This window comes from Marmota monax, unplaced genomic scaffold, assembly GCF_021218885.2.
Source record: "Marmota monax isolate L192 unplaced genomic scaffold, Marmota_monax_Labrador192_F-V1.1 WCK01_AAM20220418_F8-fsc00133, whole genome shotgun sequence".
NCBI classification, from domain to species: Eukaryota; Metazoa; Chordata; class Mammalia; order Rodentia; family Sciuridae; genus Marmota; species Marmota monax.
In genome coordinates, this window is record NW_026694821.1 from 3271453 (window position 1) to 3284517 (window position 13065).

Genomic DNA, 13065 nt, shown 5'->3' on the forward strand with positions numbered 1-13065 from the left:
TCAGCACCACATAAAAATAAATATTAAATAAATCAGGGAGGGTGGGGCTGTGGCTCAGTGGCAGAGTGCTTGCCTAGCACATGTGCAGCACCGAGTTCAATCCTCAGCACCACATATAAATAAACAAAATAAAGGCATGCTGTTCATCTACAACCACAAAAAAATTTTAAAAATAAACGGGGCGGGGGGGGAGAAAGGAAATAGTGTAATTTTTTATTTTTTTTTGCGACACTGGGGATTGAACCCAGGGTCTCACATGCCCTGGGTAAATACTCTGTCACTGGGCTACCCTCCCAGCCCTTTGTGACCTATCTCCCTTAGTCAATGAGTGGCCAGGATTGCAGGTGTGTCACTCTCTCAGGCTGACATCTGTCCCCAGCCATCTGTCCCACTGCAGCCAACCAATTTCCACTTGTTAATGAAGAGCTGGTTCAACTTTCTTTTTCGATGACAGATGAGTTAAAGTTAGAGTTAACGATAGATGGGTGTTAAGTCACTGTGTTGTTAGGTTCCATTTATTGTATTATAAAGTGTTGTGGTGGTTTGATTTTAAAATGTAAATATTTACCAGATGCCAGAAATCACATCCTTTGGATGTTTGAAAACTTACTAAATGCCAAATGAAGAATGTACAAGACGGGATACATATTTTTTCAAAATTTATTTTTGTGGGGGTACCTAGAGAGAAAGCCCTTTCATACCAATAACTCGGCAACTTTTCCCTCTCCTTGATGTCTACCACCTCCCAGAGTGGCCCAGGGATGGAGGCCAACCTGGAAACTGCCCTGTGGGCTGTCACTCATGGGGTCTGAGGGGCCGTGGCTACCCTTCCCTGTGGATTCCAGAACCCTTGCCCTTGGACTGGCCCTGCTGTGGTGGCCAAGTTGTGTGCCTCCTCTTTCTGAATTGGGGCTGGGGACAGATGTCAGCCTGGGAGAGTGACAGGGAAGGATTGGATCTGTAAGCACTTTGACCATGAAGACACGACTCCTACCACAGGTCAGACAGGCAGGACTACCTGGGTTAGGGCCAGCATCTCCACTACTGAGGGTGGGCATGGCTGTGCCCTGCAGACTCAGCCCCCATCCTTGACCACACCACCTCTCCCATGCCTTCTCACTTGACCTGAAGGAGGCCATTTTCACAGAGTCACGGTTTATTTCTCAGAGAGTAGAGATGTTGTATCGGGGGAGGCTGAAGCCCAGTCTGAGAAGGGGCTGGGGGATTAGTTCCAACCACCAAAGACACAACTTTGGTTTTGACTCTCTCCACCCTGCTCTTTTCCTCCCGCCCCGCCCACTCCTGCTCCTCATTCTGTCCACTGTGTGTCTGGTTGGCCTACGCGCATGGCTGCCCTGGTTGCCTATCCCTCTCACCTGCCCCTCCACCCCCAGCAATGAGATGAGAAAAGGTCTCTCCAGGGAGGGACATCAGGCTCAGAAGCTTCCTGAAGCCCCAGGGGCAGGGCGGCTGGGGAGGGAGTAGATGACAGCATGGACAGAGGCAGGGCACGGGGAGGCTTCCCTAGCTGACAGCCCCTGGGATGGGGCCAACTGAATTGATCTTTAACTCCTTCAGCAGCAGAGGGCGCCCCTGAGTGTGGCGGCGGAAGGCGGTGAGCAGAGGCAACCCATCAACCAGCAGCTGGTACCATGAGTGGGGTAACCAGCGGTGTGACTTGGGTGCAGACCCTTGCCTTCTCTGAGCCTCAGTTTCTTCATCTGTGAATGGAGCTACAGTGCGGATCCAGCAAGAGAGGAGGCAGTGGGCAAATGTTGAATGACATCTGACCCGCTCTTCTCAGGGGGGTGGATCCCTCTTCTCCCTCCTGCGGGAGGCTTGTGGCTTCAGTGGCCCTGGTCCCTTGGAGCCTCTTCCGTGGCTGCACCCTCTCTTTCTTGCCCGGCTGGAGGGCTGGCCTCTTCCCTCCCTTCTCCTATGCCACCAGTGCCTGCACGGCCAGAAGGTCCAGGGAAGAAGACAGAGGAGGGTGGGGAAGCTGCCTCGAGGGTGGAGGATGATGGACAGGTGGGTGACAAGGGGTCACACGGCAGCTGTCTGCTTGATGCTGTGGAAGCTGATCCTTGTGGGTGACGTGGGGATGGACATGGCCCGGGCCACAGGCACTCGGAGAGAGTGATGGTCCTGCCAGCGGTGCCATCTCTTCCTCACAGCTGAGCGCACCTGCAGGGACGGTAGACTCAGTGGCCCACCAGGCTGCCTTGTCCCCTACCCCCACCCCCTCACAGAGCTGTTAAAGAGGGGGGCAAAACCGAGGTCCTTCCCTGACCCCATTGCCTCCTTGCTGCAGGCTCTCTCTGAGGCTCCCCTGTCACTCTCCTGGAGAAGCCCAGCCCCCCCCCCCACTTCCTTTGTTCCAAGTTACCCTTCTGAAGTGTCCAGTTTCCTTTGGACACTCTGCCACCCCACTCCTGCTCCCCACACTCCTGCTCCCCAGCGACTGAAGAGGAGGCTGTGGCTCAGTGGTAGAGGGCTCGCCTAGCATTGTGAGGCACTGGGTTCACTCCTCAGCACCACATAAAAATAAATAAATAAATAAAGGTGCTGTATCATCTACAACTAAAAAAACAAAAAAAGAGCAAACAGAGGCTTTGTAGACCAGCCCCTTCAGCCCCCTGGGCTCTATTCCTTCAGGCCTGGGAGGTGACCCTAGTGCACATGTCCCTGGCTTCCTCCTCCTTAGGAAGGACTGTCACCCCCTCCTCTGCAGCCCTCACCTTCCCTGTGCAGCACAAACTGCCCGAAACAGAAAGAGAACACCTCCATCACCTCCATTTATTTTTAAGCCTGGTCGGACCTGTTCTTGTTTGTACTGAAGGGAAGAATTCTGTCAGATGATCATCTCTTGCATTCTAGTCCAGCACGTGGCTGGAACAGAATCAATGTTACATAAATACATAAATATCCATTATTACGTGGGCATCCTGCCACACGCTTGTAATCCTAGAGATTCATAGAGATTCAGGAGGCTGAGACAGGAGACTCTTCAGTTCAAGGTTCAAGGCGGGCCTCAGAAATTTAGTGAGACCCTGTCTCAAAAAAATAAAAAAAGAAAAGAAAAGAAAAAAAAAAAGATGGGGCTGTAACTCAGTGGGAGAGTGCTCCTGAGTTCAATCTAGTACCAACAAACAAAAATGTCAGTTGCTTGCTTCAGCAGCTCCTTTCCCGCCACCCTCCAGACTGCAGGGCCAGAGTGGTCTCTGGCCTGGAGCTGGGTTTCTAGCCTTCACTGCTGGGCTCTGCATCCAGGCCCATCTTTAATGGACTGGCACAGCCTACATAGGTGCCTATCATTCACTGCAGTTGCAGGCCACGTGGCCTCAGGAGGGCGCTTGTGTCCATCTGGGGTATCTGGACGCTCTCAGGCCTTAGAGTGTGTCTGCAAATCCTCACCCACCACTGCCTGGGTTTGCATCTCCCTGGTGACTCACTTGGATTCTGGGTCTCCTTAGCTAGCCAGGTTTTACCTGCTGCCAGGCACCCCCAGAGTCTACCCAGGTCATGTGTTCTTTTCTGTGGAGGGTGGAGGTTACGGGCTGGTCTCTTTTCATCTGAGTCCATAAAGTAGTGATTGCATAGCGAAGCCTCACCTCTTTCTGGAAGCTTCCTGTCACCACCTCTGCTTTGGCATTGGTATCCCATGAAACCCTGCAGCCTGGGCACCCTACTCACCTGGCTCCCCAAGGGCATGCATGGGGCCCTGGCATGCTATTCTGGTCTGCATAGTTGACCCTCTAAACTGGCTGCAGGCCCTACAGGAGGAGTCCCTTTCCCCTCCTTCCTCCAGGGCAGAGCCGAGCAGAGCCAAGGACTAGACCTTCCTGAAAGGCTGGGCAGCTTGACTGAAAACACCCCAAAGTGGAGTCTGAGGACCCCGAGAGCCCAGGCTACCCAGAGGGTCCCACTTCGTACCTCTCCATTGAAGAAGCAGTAGAAGACAGATACGAAGAAACCCTAGGAAGGAAGGAGGGAGCAGTCAGGACCTGGCGAGGAAGCACTCTGCCTGGAGGGTGGGGTGGGGGACAGGTTGGGCGGGGGACACCGACCCAGGACCCCAGGGGACAGAGCTGGAGGGGCTGCAGCCCTCCAGTTACAGTATACCAGGTCCAGGCTGAGTGAGGGGTGCTCTCTGGCCTAGAGCTGGGTTTCTAGCCTCCTCAACATTTTGTGGCCTGTCCCAGGGTGTCAGGGTTGGAGCCACCCTGAATCCTCAGAGGAATGTCTCTGAGCATCCAGGTCAGAAGAGCTCCCTGCGGCTGGGGTGCCCACCTGGAAGGACTGCAGGAAGGAGTTGAAGTAGATGAACACAATCTGTGACAGGTCGTCCTCACCAGGATTGACAAAGAAGAGCATGTAGGTGATGCCCAGCAGAGGCAGGAGGACCAGGGTGGCCTTCACCGCCTTCCTGGGGGTGAGAGGGTGATGAGAGTCCTGAGTCCGCGCTGCAGGCAGGGCCCCACTCAGGCAGAAGATGGGGCCGCTCTGCCCGTGCTGCTTCTGGGAGACTGAGCAACTCCCTGGGTGAGCACAGAGGGCTCTGCCTGGAGCAGAGGAAGGCCCAGATGACCTCCTCATTTCCCCCCTGCCAGGGTCAAGACACCCAGGTATTCACATACCTGTACTGAATTGTCTCTGATGTGGTGGAGGCTCGTAATTTTGTCATTAGGATTCTGACAATGTTGAACAAAAATACAAAATTGATCTGGAAGGAAGATGGCAGAGAGGGAGAAACAAAGGACCCTGAGTGGGGGCTGAGCTGAGAGGCTCCATCTCCCCCTGGCACCTGCTGAACCCCTGCCTCCTCCCAGGCACACCCCCCCGTCACCCAGCACCTGCCCAGGTCCCACAGCCTTTGCTCCTCCCTGGACAGGACATGGAGCAGCCTCATGGGCCTGCTCTCTGCCCCCAGCCCCAAGGGAGGAGCATCTAAAGGTGGTGAGCCAGAGCACAGCAGCTGCTCTTCTGCAGACACTTCAGAAAGCTCCCAGCCCCTGCCCCACTCAGGTACCCCACAACAGTCAGGCCTTGCTGTCTGCTTCAGTCCTTGCCTCTCTTGGCCACAGGGTCCCCACTTGTTGACTGAGGGTCTCTGAGTCCCTTGCACTGTCACTGTTCCAGGCTGGCCTGAAGTCTTATCAGCCCCCCTGGGCGGGGGTGCACTGGCCGGATGAAGCGATTCATAACTCTGTGGCCCAGTGGAGGACTGATCTGTCACCACCCTGCACCCTGAGCTGCAGAGCCTTCTTGGCATCCCCAGGTGAGGAAGATGAATGAGCTGCCCGCAGACTCAGAGGCTTCTGGAAGGGCCTCATTCATCTTCATTTTTAGCCCTCCCTCAGCATCAGAGCTATCCCAACCTCTGGCTCCAACTGGCCCATTGGGCTCCTGAGTCAGCTTCCTGCCACGTGAGTCTCCTGTTGGCTGCTCCCTGTGGCTGTGTACTGTCCCTCTGTGTGTTCTGCTGTGGGTGAATAGGTCTGTTTGCTGTGTGCTTGTGTGTGTTTGTCTCAGAGTGTGCCTGTATATGTGGGGACACGGGTGCCCCCGAGTTTCTCTTCGTCTGACTCCAGGTGCAAGCAGGTAGGAACAAGTGTGAGCAGCCCCAACCTTGGACCCTTCAGAAAATGCTCCCAGGCCGGAGGGAGATGCATATCAGCCCCACCCACCACGTGTGTGCAGAGTCTCCATCAGGACCATCCATTGCTTCTTGGGCTGGGTCCTTCTAATCTCCCTAGGGTTCAGATCCCATTGGTGGTCATGGGAAGACACCATGGGACTCAGAGTGTCCCCTAAGTTGGAGGGTGGCTCAGGGACAGGAGGGCTAGACCTTCCCTCAGTTCTGGCCAGCTGTTCTCATATCAATGTGTGGCCTGGTGAGCCCTGGGGAAGGGATCTTGGGGAGGCCTTCCACGAAGGTGCCCATGGCCGGCTGCCTGCTTTTGCTTAAGGAGCACCTAACTTCCAGCTCCTGGGTTTCTGACCCCTTCCCTTGGATAATGGGGCATATGTCACCTTAACAGATGGGTCATTCCTATGTGATACAAAGAAGTTGTTCTTTTTTGATTCTTCCTGACTTCTCTAGAATAGACTGTTGGAATCAAAATATATTCTCATTTTTATCGCATTTCCTTGCATTAAATAGTATTGGACTCACTAACTTAATTATCCATACACTCTGGTCCATCCATCTGTTCATTCGTCTGTGTATCCAGTCATTTAGTCAACGAGTGGTCACTGAGCACCTCTTGCCTACAGGGTCCTATTCCTTGTACTGAGGCAAGGGCAGGGCAGGGGTCTAGTGTGGAGCCTCTGGGAGGCAGGACCTGGCCCCTCCTCACGCTAGGCAGGCAGTCAGTGATGCTGGCCCCAACCCTTCTCAGCCAGGTATATGCAGCCTGAGTCCTTCTTTCCTCATGAGCTCGTTCCTCAGCCTCCCCCTTTGCAATATCTGCATCAGCCTTCTTCCCTCTCTAGGAAGCCTTCTGACCCCAGCCCCTGCCCAGCTCTCTCGATATCCATTTTTGGACTCCATCTTGCCCTACCTCCACCCCAAAAGAAAACTATCCTAGCTCTTCAGTGAGCACCAACAATTGCACCCTAACTTTGTTTAGCTTGGGTCCAGTACGATTTGATCATGATTTAATTCAGTGAACCAACCCACCACCTGCCAGGTTCTGTGCTGGGCACCAGCAGGGAGAGAGAGGCATATCAGGAAGTAGATAGGTAGACATGGCTCCTGTGGCATCGGGCTTGTGGTCTAGCTGGGGGTGGGAGAGGGTGGGGAGGACTTGCATCTTTCCTAAAGGCTCTGAAAAGCCTGGAGAAGTGGCACATGAAGACAAGGCAGCGTTAGCCAGTGAAGGCGGGGAGAGCGTTCCAGGAAGACAAGGCCAGGAGAGAGCAGCCCAGGGTGGGAAGAGCCAGGACCCTCAGTGGCGGCCAGTGTGGCTGCAGGTGCTGCTCTGCTGCAGTGGTCAAGAGACCAGCACAGGAAGGGAGGTGGAATCACCTGGGAGCCAGACAGGAATGGCTACCGTCTTTGGCAGTGAGTCCCCGGAGGACCTCCTACCCAACATGCAGTGTTGGACCACAGCAGCGGAGGGGTGCAGGTGAGACCAGCCACCAGAAGAAGCTTCCCCCGAGGAGCTCTGCTTTGCACAAACTGCCATCTATCCTGACTCTGCCTTGGTGGGTTAGCCCCGACTGGCACCTCTGTTATCCCTGGAGGACCCACCTGTGCTCCCATGAGGCTCAGTGAGAGTGTGTGCTGGGCTTAGCAGTTGGTGTTGATCATCAGGCTGCCATGTGATCTTCTGATTGTGGGTCTGGACATTTTAGTCCCTATCCTCCTGAGCCAGGACAGGCCTGCAGAGGCCTAGCACTCACTAATGTAGGCCTAACACCATTCAAGGTACTCTGCCAAGCGCTGCATGACTATTCCTCAATGAGTAACTTTTATAGACAAGTACAATCATTAACTCCACAGATGCACGAACTGAGGTTCAGAAGCCTAAATAATTCAGTTCTGCCACAGTACTAGCAGGGGATGCTGTCAGGATTTGAGCAGAGGCAATAGGCTTTGGTGGCCTTTTCCTTATACCTACGTCACCGCAAGAAAATGTAGGGCTAAACAGAAGGAACCAGAGACAAGGCGCTGGTACTGCCAGGCTCCGGGACAGGGAATTTCTAATAGGTCCCCACTATAGATCCGAGCTCAGGAAGGCCCTGGGGGTCATCGGCACAGGGTCTTGAACCCCTAGCTCAGGTGCTGGCAGGAGCTGAGGCAGAGACCCAAGGGCAGCAGTAGGTGTCTGGAGCCCACTCGTCCTCACAGTGATCCTGTGTGGCAGGAACTAGCATGCCTGTGTTACAAGTGGGGATCTGAGGCACCAAGAAGAGATCTCTCCGGATCACATCACAACCTCCAGGGGTGCTCCTGCCCACCTACCACCACCAAGGGCAGATCCAGCTTACTGGTCTCTGAGCCACTGCTGGAAGGTGAAGGCACTATCAAGTCGCCATGCTTGCAGGAAGCCCTCTTTGTTCTAAACCTCTGTGTGCAGAGGCAGGGAGGGAGGAAGGCAAAGAGGGAGGAAGGAGGCAGAGAGACACATAGACCCGGTGCCTTGGCTCATCTGTCCTTATGTGGTTTCAGGCTCAATTCCTGCTGTCTTTAAACCCAGGTCAGGAGAGGAGGGCCCAGGGCTTGGGCAAGTCCTCTGCTTGATTCCGTCCTGGTCTCCTGACTTCCTGTGGCTCTGTACCACCTCTCAGGCCTCCCTGCTCATGCTGCCAAGCTCACAGCTCCCTGTTTCAGGCATTCACCAGGAACACACCTGTCTGCCCCCTGTGGCTCTGCAGAGCCTGGTGAATGATTGCAGGGAGTCCCTCAGGATGGAACTTGGAATGCCTCATTAGTCTAGTTCCCCGTCAGTATTATAGGCCTCAGGAGACTGGTCCTCATTGATGTCATTGAGTTTTGCCTTCCTATTGGAATTTTCTAAGCAGGTGGGACCTGGCTGATCCGTGGAGAAATCCCAGACAATCAACTTCCCTTCTCAGCAACTGACTATGCCTGGGATCCAGGGTGTACACTGCAAAAATACCCGGGTGCTTGTTACAAATACAGATAGCCAGTGGCAGGTTGGACCTGGAGTCTGCATTTGGGACAGGGGCAGCAGGGGTGCAGGTGGGAAGTGAGCTGAGCTAGGAGCCATAAGCCACCATCCATGCAGAGCCCAGGCATCACCAGAACGGACCAGTTGTACCACACACTGTAGAAGGCTAGCCTGGACTCTTGGTCACTTTGCAGGGGTCAGTACCTAGTTTGAGGCTTTCTCTAGTGTCATAGGAGATATCTCAGAATGAAAACAGGATGGCCTGGAAATGTGGAGTTTTAGCCCGGCACGATGGCGCATGCCTGTAATCCCAATGGCTCTGGAGGCTGAGACAGGAGGATCATGAATTCAAAGCCAGCCTCAGCAACAGAGTGAGGCACTAAACAATTCAGTGAGACCCTGTCTGTAAATAAAATATGAAAAAGGGCTGGGGATGTGGCTCAGTACTTAAGTGCCCCTGTGTTCAATCTCTGGTACCAAAACAACAACAAAAAAGAAATGCGAGGTGGGGTGTTAATTTCCCAGGGGGAACCTCCATTGAATGAACACTGTTCCAATTTGCATTTATGTGTCCTTAGGCAAGTTGCTTAACCTCTCTGAGCTTCTGCTTCCTCATCTGTCCAGCCAGGATAAGCCACTGTCTTGAGAGTCAGCATGCGTGGAATACTCATGGAAGGCTTTATGCCCTGGGCTGACCTGATGAATGCCACATCCCTTTCCCATGACAACAACCAGCCAGAGTCAGGCTTCCTGCAAATCAACCACCCAATTCACTTCCCAGAATCCAGAAATAAATGAGTGTGTCTTAGCAGCAGAAATGTAGCCAGTGAAGAGGCAGGAATGCCAGGCATATCTCCAACAAAGAGACAGCAGGCAGGAGGTGCATGACAAGAGGAGAGACCTGCCCCAGCCACACATAGCTCTACCAGCTAAGGGTTCAGACTTTGGGCAAATCATTCCACCTCTCTGTGTTTTTGCCTATAAAATGGGGAGCCTAATTCCTACTTCTCTCTTGCATCAAGGATGTGAGGAATGGAGGTCGTACAGACAGAGTTTGTGGAAGTGCTCAGCTTGGAACCTAGAAGCACCCATCGGTGCAAATAGCTGGGTCCAATAGCAAGGTGGGCATGAAGCCACAGAAGGGGGCGTGCTCAGGGAGGCAGGGAGCTGGGTCTTGACACAGCTCACTTTCCTTTGCTTGTGTTTCCTTGTTACCTGGCCAATAGTCCTACAGCAGGGAGCTACCATTGGCCCCGGTCCAGACCAGCCTTTATTGGCTGGGTCCCAGTTCATCAAAAGCGCTATCTCTGCGCAATGGGTCCTCAGCAGCAGGCAGGGAGGGAACAGATCTTGTGTGGTTTCCATTCACACTGAGGGGTGAGTGACTCACGGCATCACTGCATCTCAGAGTCCAAGGACCATCCCCGCCCCCCACTTCTAACAAGGACTTGCTTCCGCCTCTGACGTGAGTGAAGCCCTGATGGTGGAATTTCAGGCAGTGGGTGAGAAAACTTCCTAGTCATCATCAGTTGACAGACATCAAGGACAATCCAAAGAAGGGGTCCAATGAATCCCGGAAGTCATAACAAGGAGGAGAGTAAGGAAATAGAGATAAACAGTAATTGTCTCCATGGTAGACAAAAGAAAGCCCCACTGAGCACCTGCTGTGTACGAGAGGAGGATTGTGCTCTCTCAGAGGGTGCAGTGGCCCTTTAAGGAAGCCAGTACATACTGGAGCCTGAAATTACCGAGCCTGAAATAAGTCTTACGTAAATGCCAATTTCTTATGGGGCTTTTTTATATGTTTTTTTTTAATGTATGATATATAATGGGTCCTTTTTGCTGCAGCAGCCTCTGCTTAAACTCTATCTTAATTAAAGCTCGTTGTGGATTAAAGATGTGGTGGCAATTATACCTGAGATGCGAATATACTGGCAAAGGGCGGGGAGCTGGACAAGGAACAATTGCTCATTATGCTGCATTTGGGATCTGCCGCTCCATGTTGGGGTGGTGGGCAGCACCCCAGAGGGGGTGGCTGGGGGCAGAGAGGAATGCAGGTCTGGGCTGAACAGAAGCTGCACACCCTACTCTTGCCCCCAGCTGCCTGCTCACCTGGCTGTCTCAGCATTGTACATGGCAAGGGAAGTCAGATGGGGGGAAGGTACTAGAACTCCACCAGCCAGTCCCTGCCTCCACCCAGAGAAAGAGCTTCAGGTCCAGAGAGGAGCAGAGGTCTCCCCAGAGCCTGAAGAAGGGAGAATTGGGTGGTTCTGGGAACTGCCGTGGTGCGTAGAAGGTACAGGGTTGCCAGGGGCTGCCCAGGTGACATCTTTCCATGCATCTCTGCTTGGGTGGATCCTCTGCTGTCCTCCCAGGGCCCCAGCCCCATCCCATTTCCCACTGAGGACCTACCAGGAGCACGAGGATGATGGGGCCCTGGTAGATGTAGTCAACCAGGTCGCCAGGCTCCTTGCCAAACCAGCACCTGCAAACATGGGGTGGCAGTGGATGGTCTGCTGAGCTGGGCCAAGGGGGACCGCTCCCAACTTGGAACCAGCTCATCTTCCAGCTTGACCCTTCCTGAGCCCCATCTTCAGGGCTGCTCTTTCCTAGAAAGCCTGTGGACAGCCCCAGCGCCAGCCCCACTGATCACCTGGCCCAGAGCTGTCTTTTCCTCCATGGGATGGGTCTGATCTTCCCAGCCAGACCAAGGGAAAGTCTCCTCCTCAGTCCCCCACTCCATTGCAGACAGCAGGACACAGGGCTGGGCATGCAGGAGCACGGGTATGGGGATCTGGGCTCCCCTCAGTGGCCTAGGACCTATCTGCCCGGTGCCACCTGTTCCCACATTGCTCAGAACCTGCTGCTCTGTGTCCAGACACTCAGCTACACAAAGCAACAGATGTGGAGGTGGAGCCTCCTCCTGCCCGAGCTGGGTCTTTCAGGCTTTGAGCTGAGCCTTCTGTACCCAGTGGAAGGAGCCTGCTGCCTGGCTGGCCTCACTGGCTGCCAAGGGCTTGATTTGTTCTCTGGGGATGCTGGTCAGGGAGAGGCTTGAGAGTCCAGAGGAAGGACTGGGCCAGGTCTCAATCTGGCACTGCCAGCAACTACTGGACCTCAGGGAGGGTCCATTGACTTTAGGAAACTATGTCTGTCACAACTTCAGAGGTTATCCTGTGTACACCAGCCTCAGACAGGAACCTCCCCTGCTGCCTGAATTTCTGGTCTCTTTTTGAACACCCCCTTTGACAGGAAGCTCACATCCTACCAAGTCAGACCTAGTCTTGGGCACCTTTTACCTTTATGAGCCTTTCCTAATGTTAAGCTCCTGGAATTCCACCACATCCTTACCCCAACCCCTAAATACTCTGCAGCCCCTGAAATGCGATAGAGACCTGCACACAGAGATTGATGGTCCCCAGGGACCCCTCTCTCAGCTGTTGACAGCTAACTTCCTGGTTGTTCCTTGGCTGGCCTGTGGCAGAGCTATTATCTGGGCCATGGCTCAGTGTACCAGACTCTGATGCAGAGAGGACCCTAGGATAGGTCACTGCACTTAGGAAGAGACTGTGGTGTCAAAAAGCAAGCTCTTATGAACACCTATGGAATGGAAGAAAATCTTTGCTAGCTACATTGATAGGGAGTTAATATCCGGAATATATAAAGAACTCAAAAAACATAAAAAAACCCTATCAATAAATGGGAAAATGATCTAAACAGAAATTTCCCCAAAGAAGAAATGAAAATGGACAAGTATATGAAATAATATTTAACATCCTTAGCAATCAGGGAAATACAAATCAAACTACACTGGGATTTTATATCACCCCCGTTAGAATGGAAATCATCAAGAAAACAAATAACAATAATTGTAAATAAGGATGTGGAGGAAAGGTGCACTCACATATTGTTGGTGGGATTGAAAACTGGTATAACCATTTTGGAAAGCAGTATGGAGAGTTCATGAAAGACCAGCAATGGAACCACATGTGACCTAGCTATCCTGTTCCTTGGTATATATCCAAAAGAACTAAAATTCAGCATACTATATAGCAATACATGCATCACAACGTTGATAGTAGCACAACTCACAACAGCCAAGTTATGGAACCAGCTTAGGTGCCCGTTATCAGACAAATGGATAAAGGAAATGTGGTATAGATACATGGTGAAGTTTTACTTGGCCATAAATAAGAATGAAATTATGTCATTTGCTGGTAACGGATGGAACTGGAGACTATCATGCTAAGTGAAATAAGCCAGACTCAAAAAGTCCAGGTTCAAATGTTTTCTCTCATAGGCAGAAGCTAGAGAGAAATAAAGAATTAAAAAGTGGGGGGGGGGGCGAGAAACTGTGGAATGACATTGACCAAATTATGCTATGTATGTGAATGAATGTATCACAGTGAATTTTGTTTTTAATGTG

General features: G+C 52.7%; 1 protein-coding gene across 4 annotated transcripts in view; it reads right to left on the reverse strand.

The window, feature by feature from the left end:
- Positions 1–642: 642 nt before the first annotated feature.
- Positions 643–13065, reverse strand: part of Crhr2 (corticotropin releasing hormone receptor 2) — a 48162-nt gene continuing 35739 nt past the window's right edge. For all 4 annotated transcript variants that reach the window (XM_046426080.2, XM_046426079.2, XM_046426082.2 and 1 more), the window contains 5 exons: positions 11052–11124; positions 4638–4723; positions 4291–4426; positions 3934–3975; positions 643–2184 (listed from right to left, as the gene is read on the reverse strand). In XM_046426080.2, coding sequence (XP_046282036.1) covers positions 2044–2184; positions 3934–3975; positions 4291–4426; positions 4638–4723; positions 11052–11124 — 478 coding nt within the window. In that variant the 3' untranslated portion in view covers positions 643–2043. The remainder of the gene's footprint in view (positions 2185–3933; positions 3976–4290; positions 4427–4637; positions 4724–11051; positions 11125–13065) is intronic.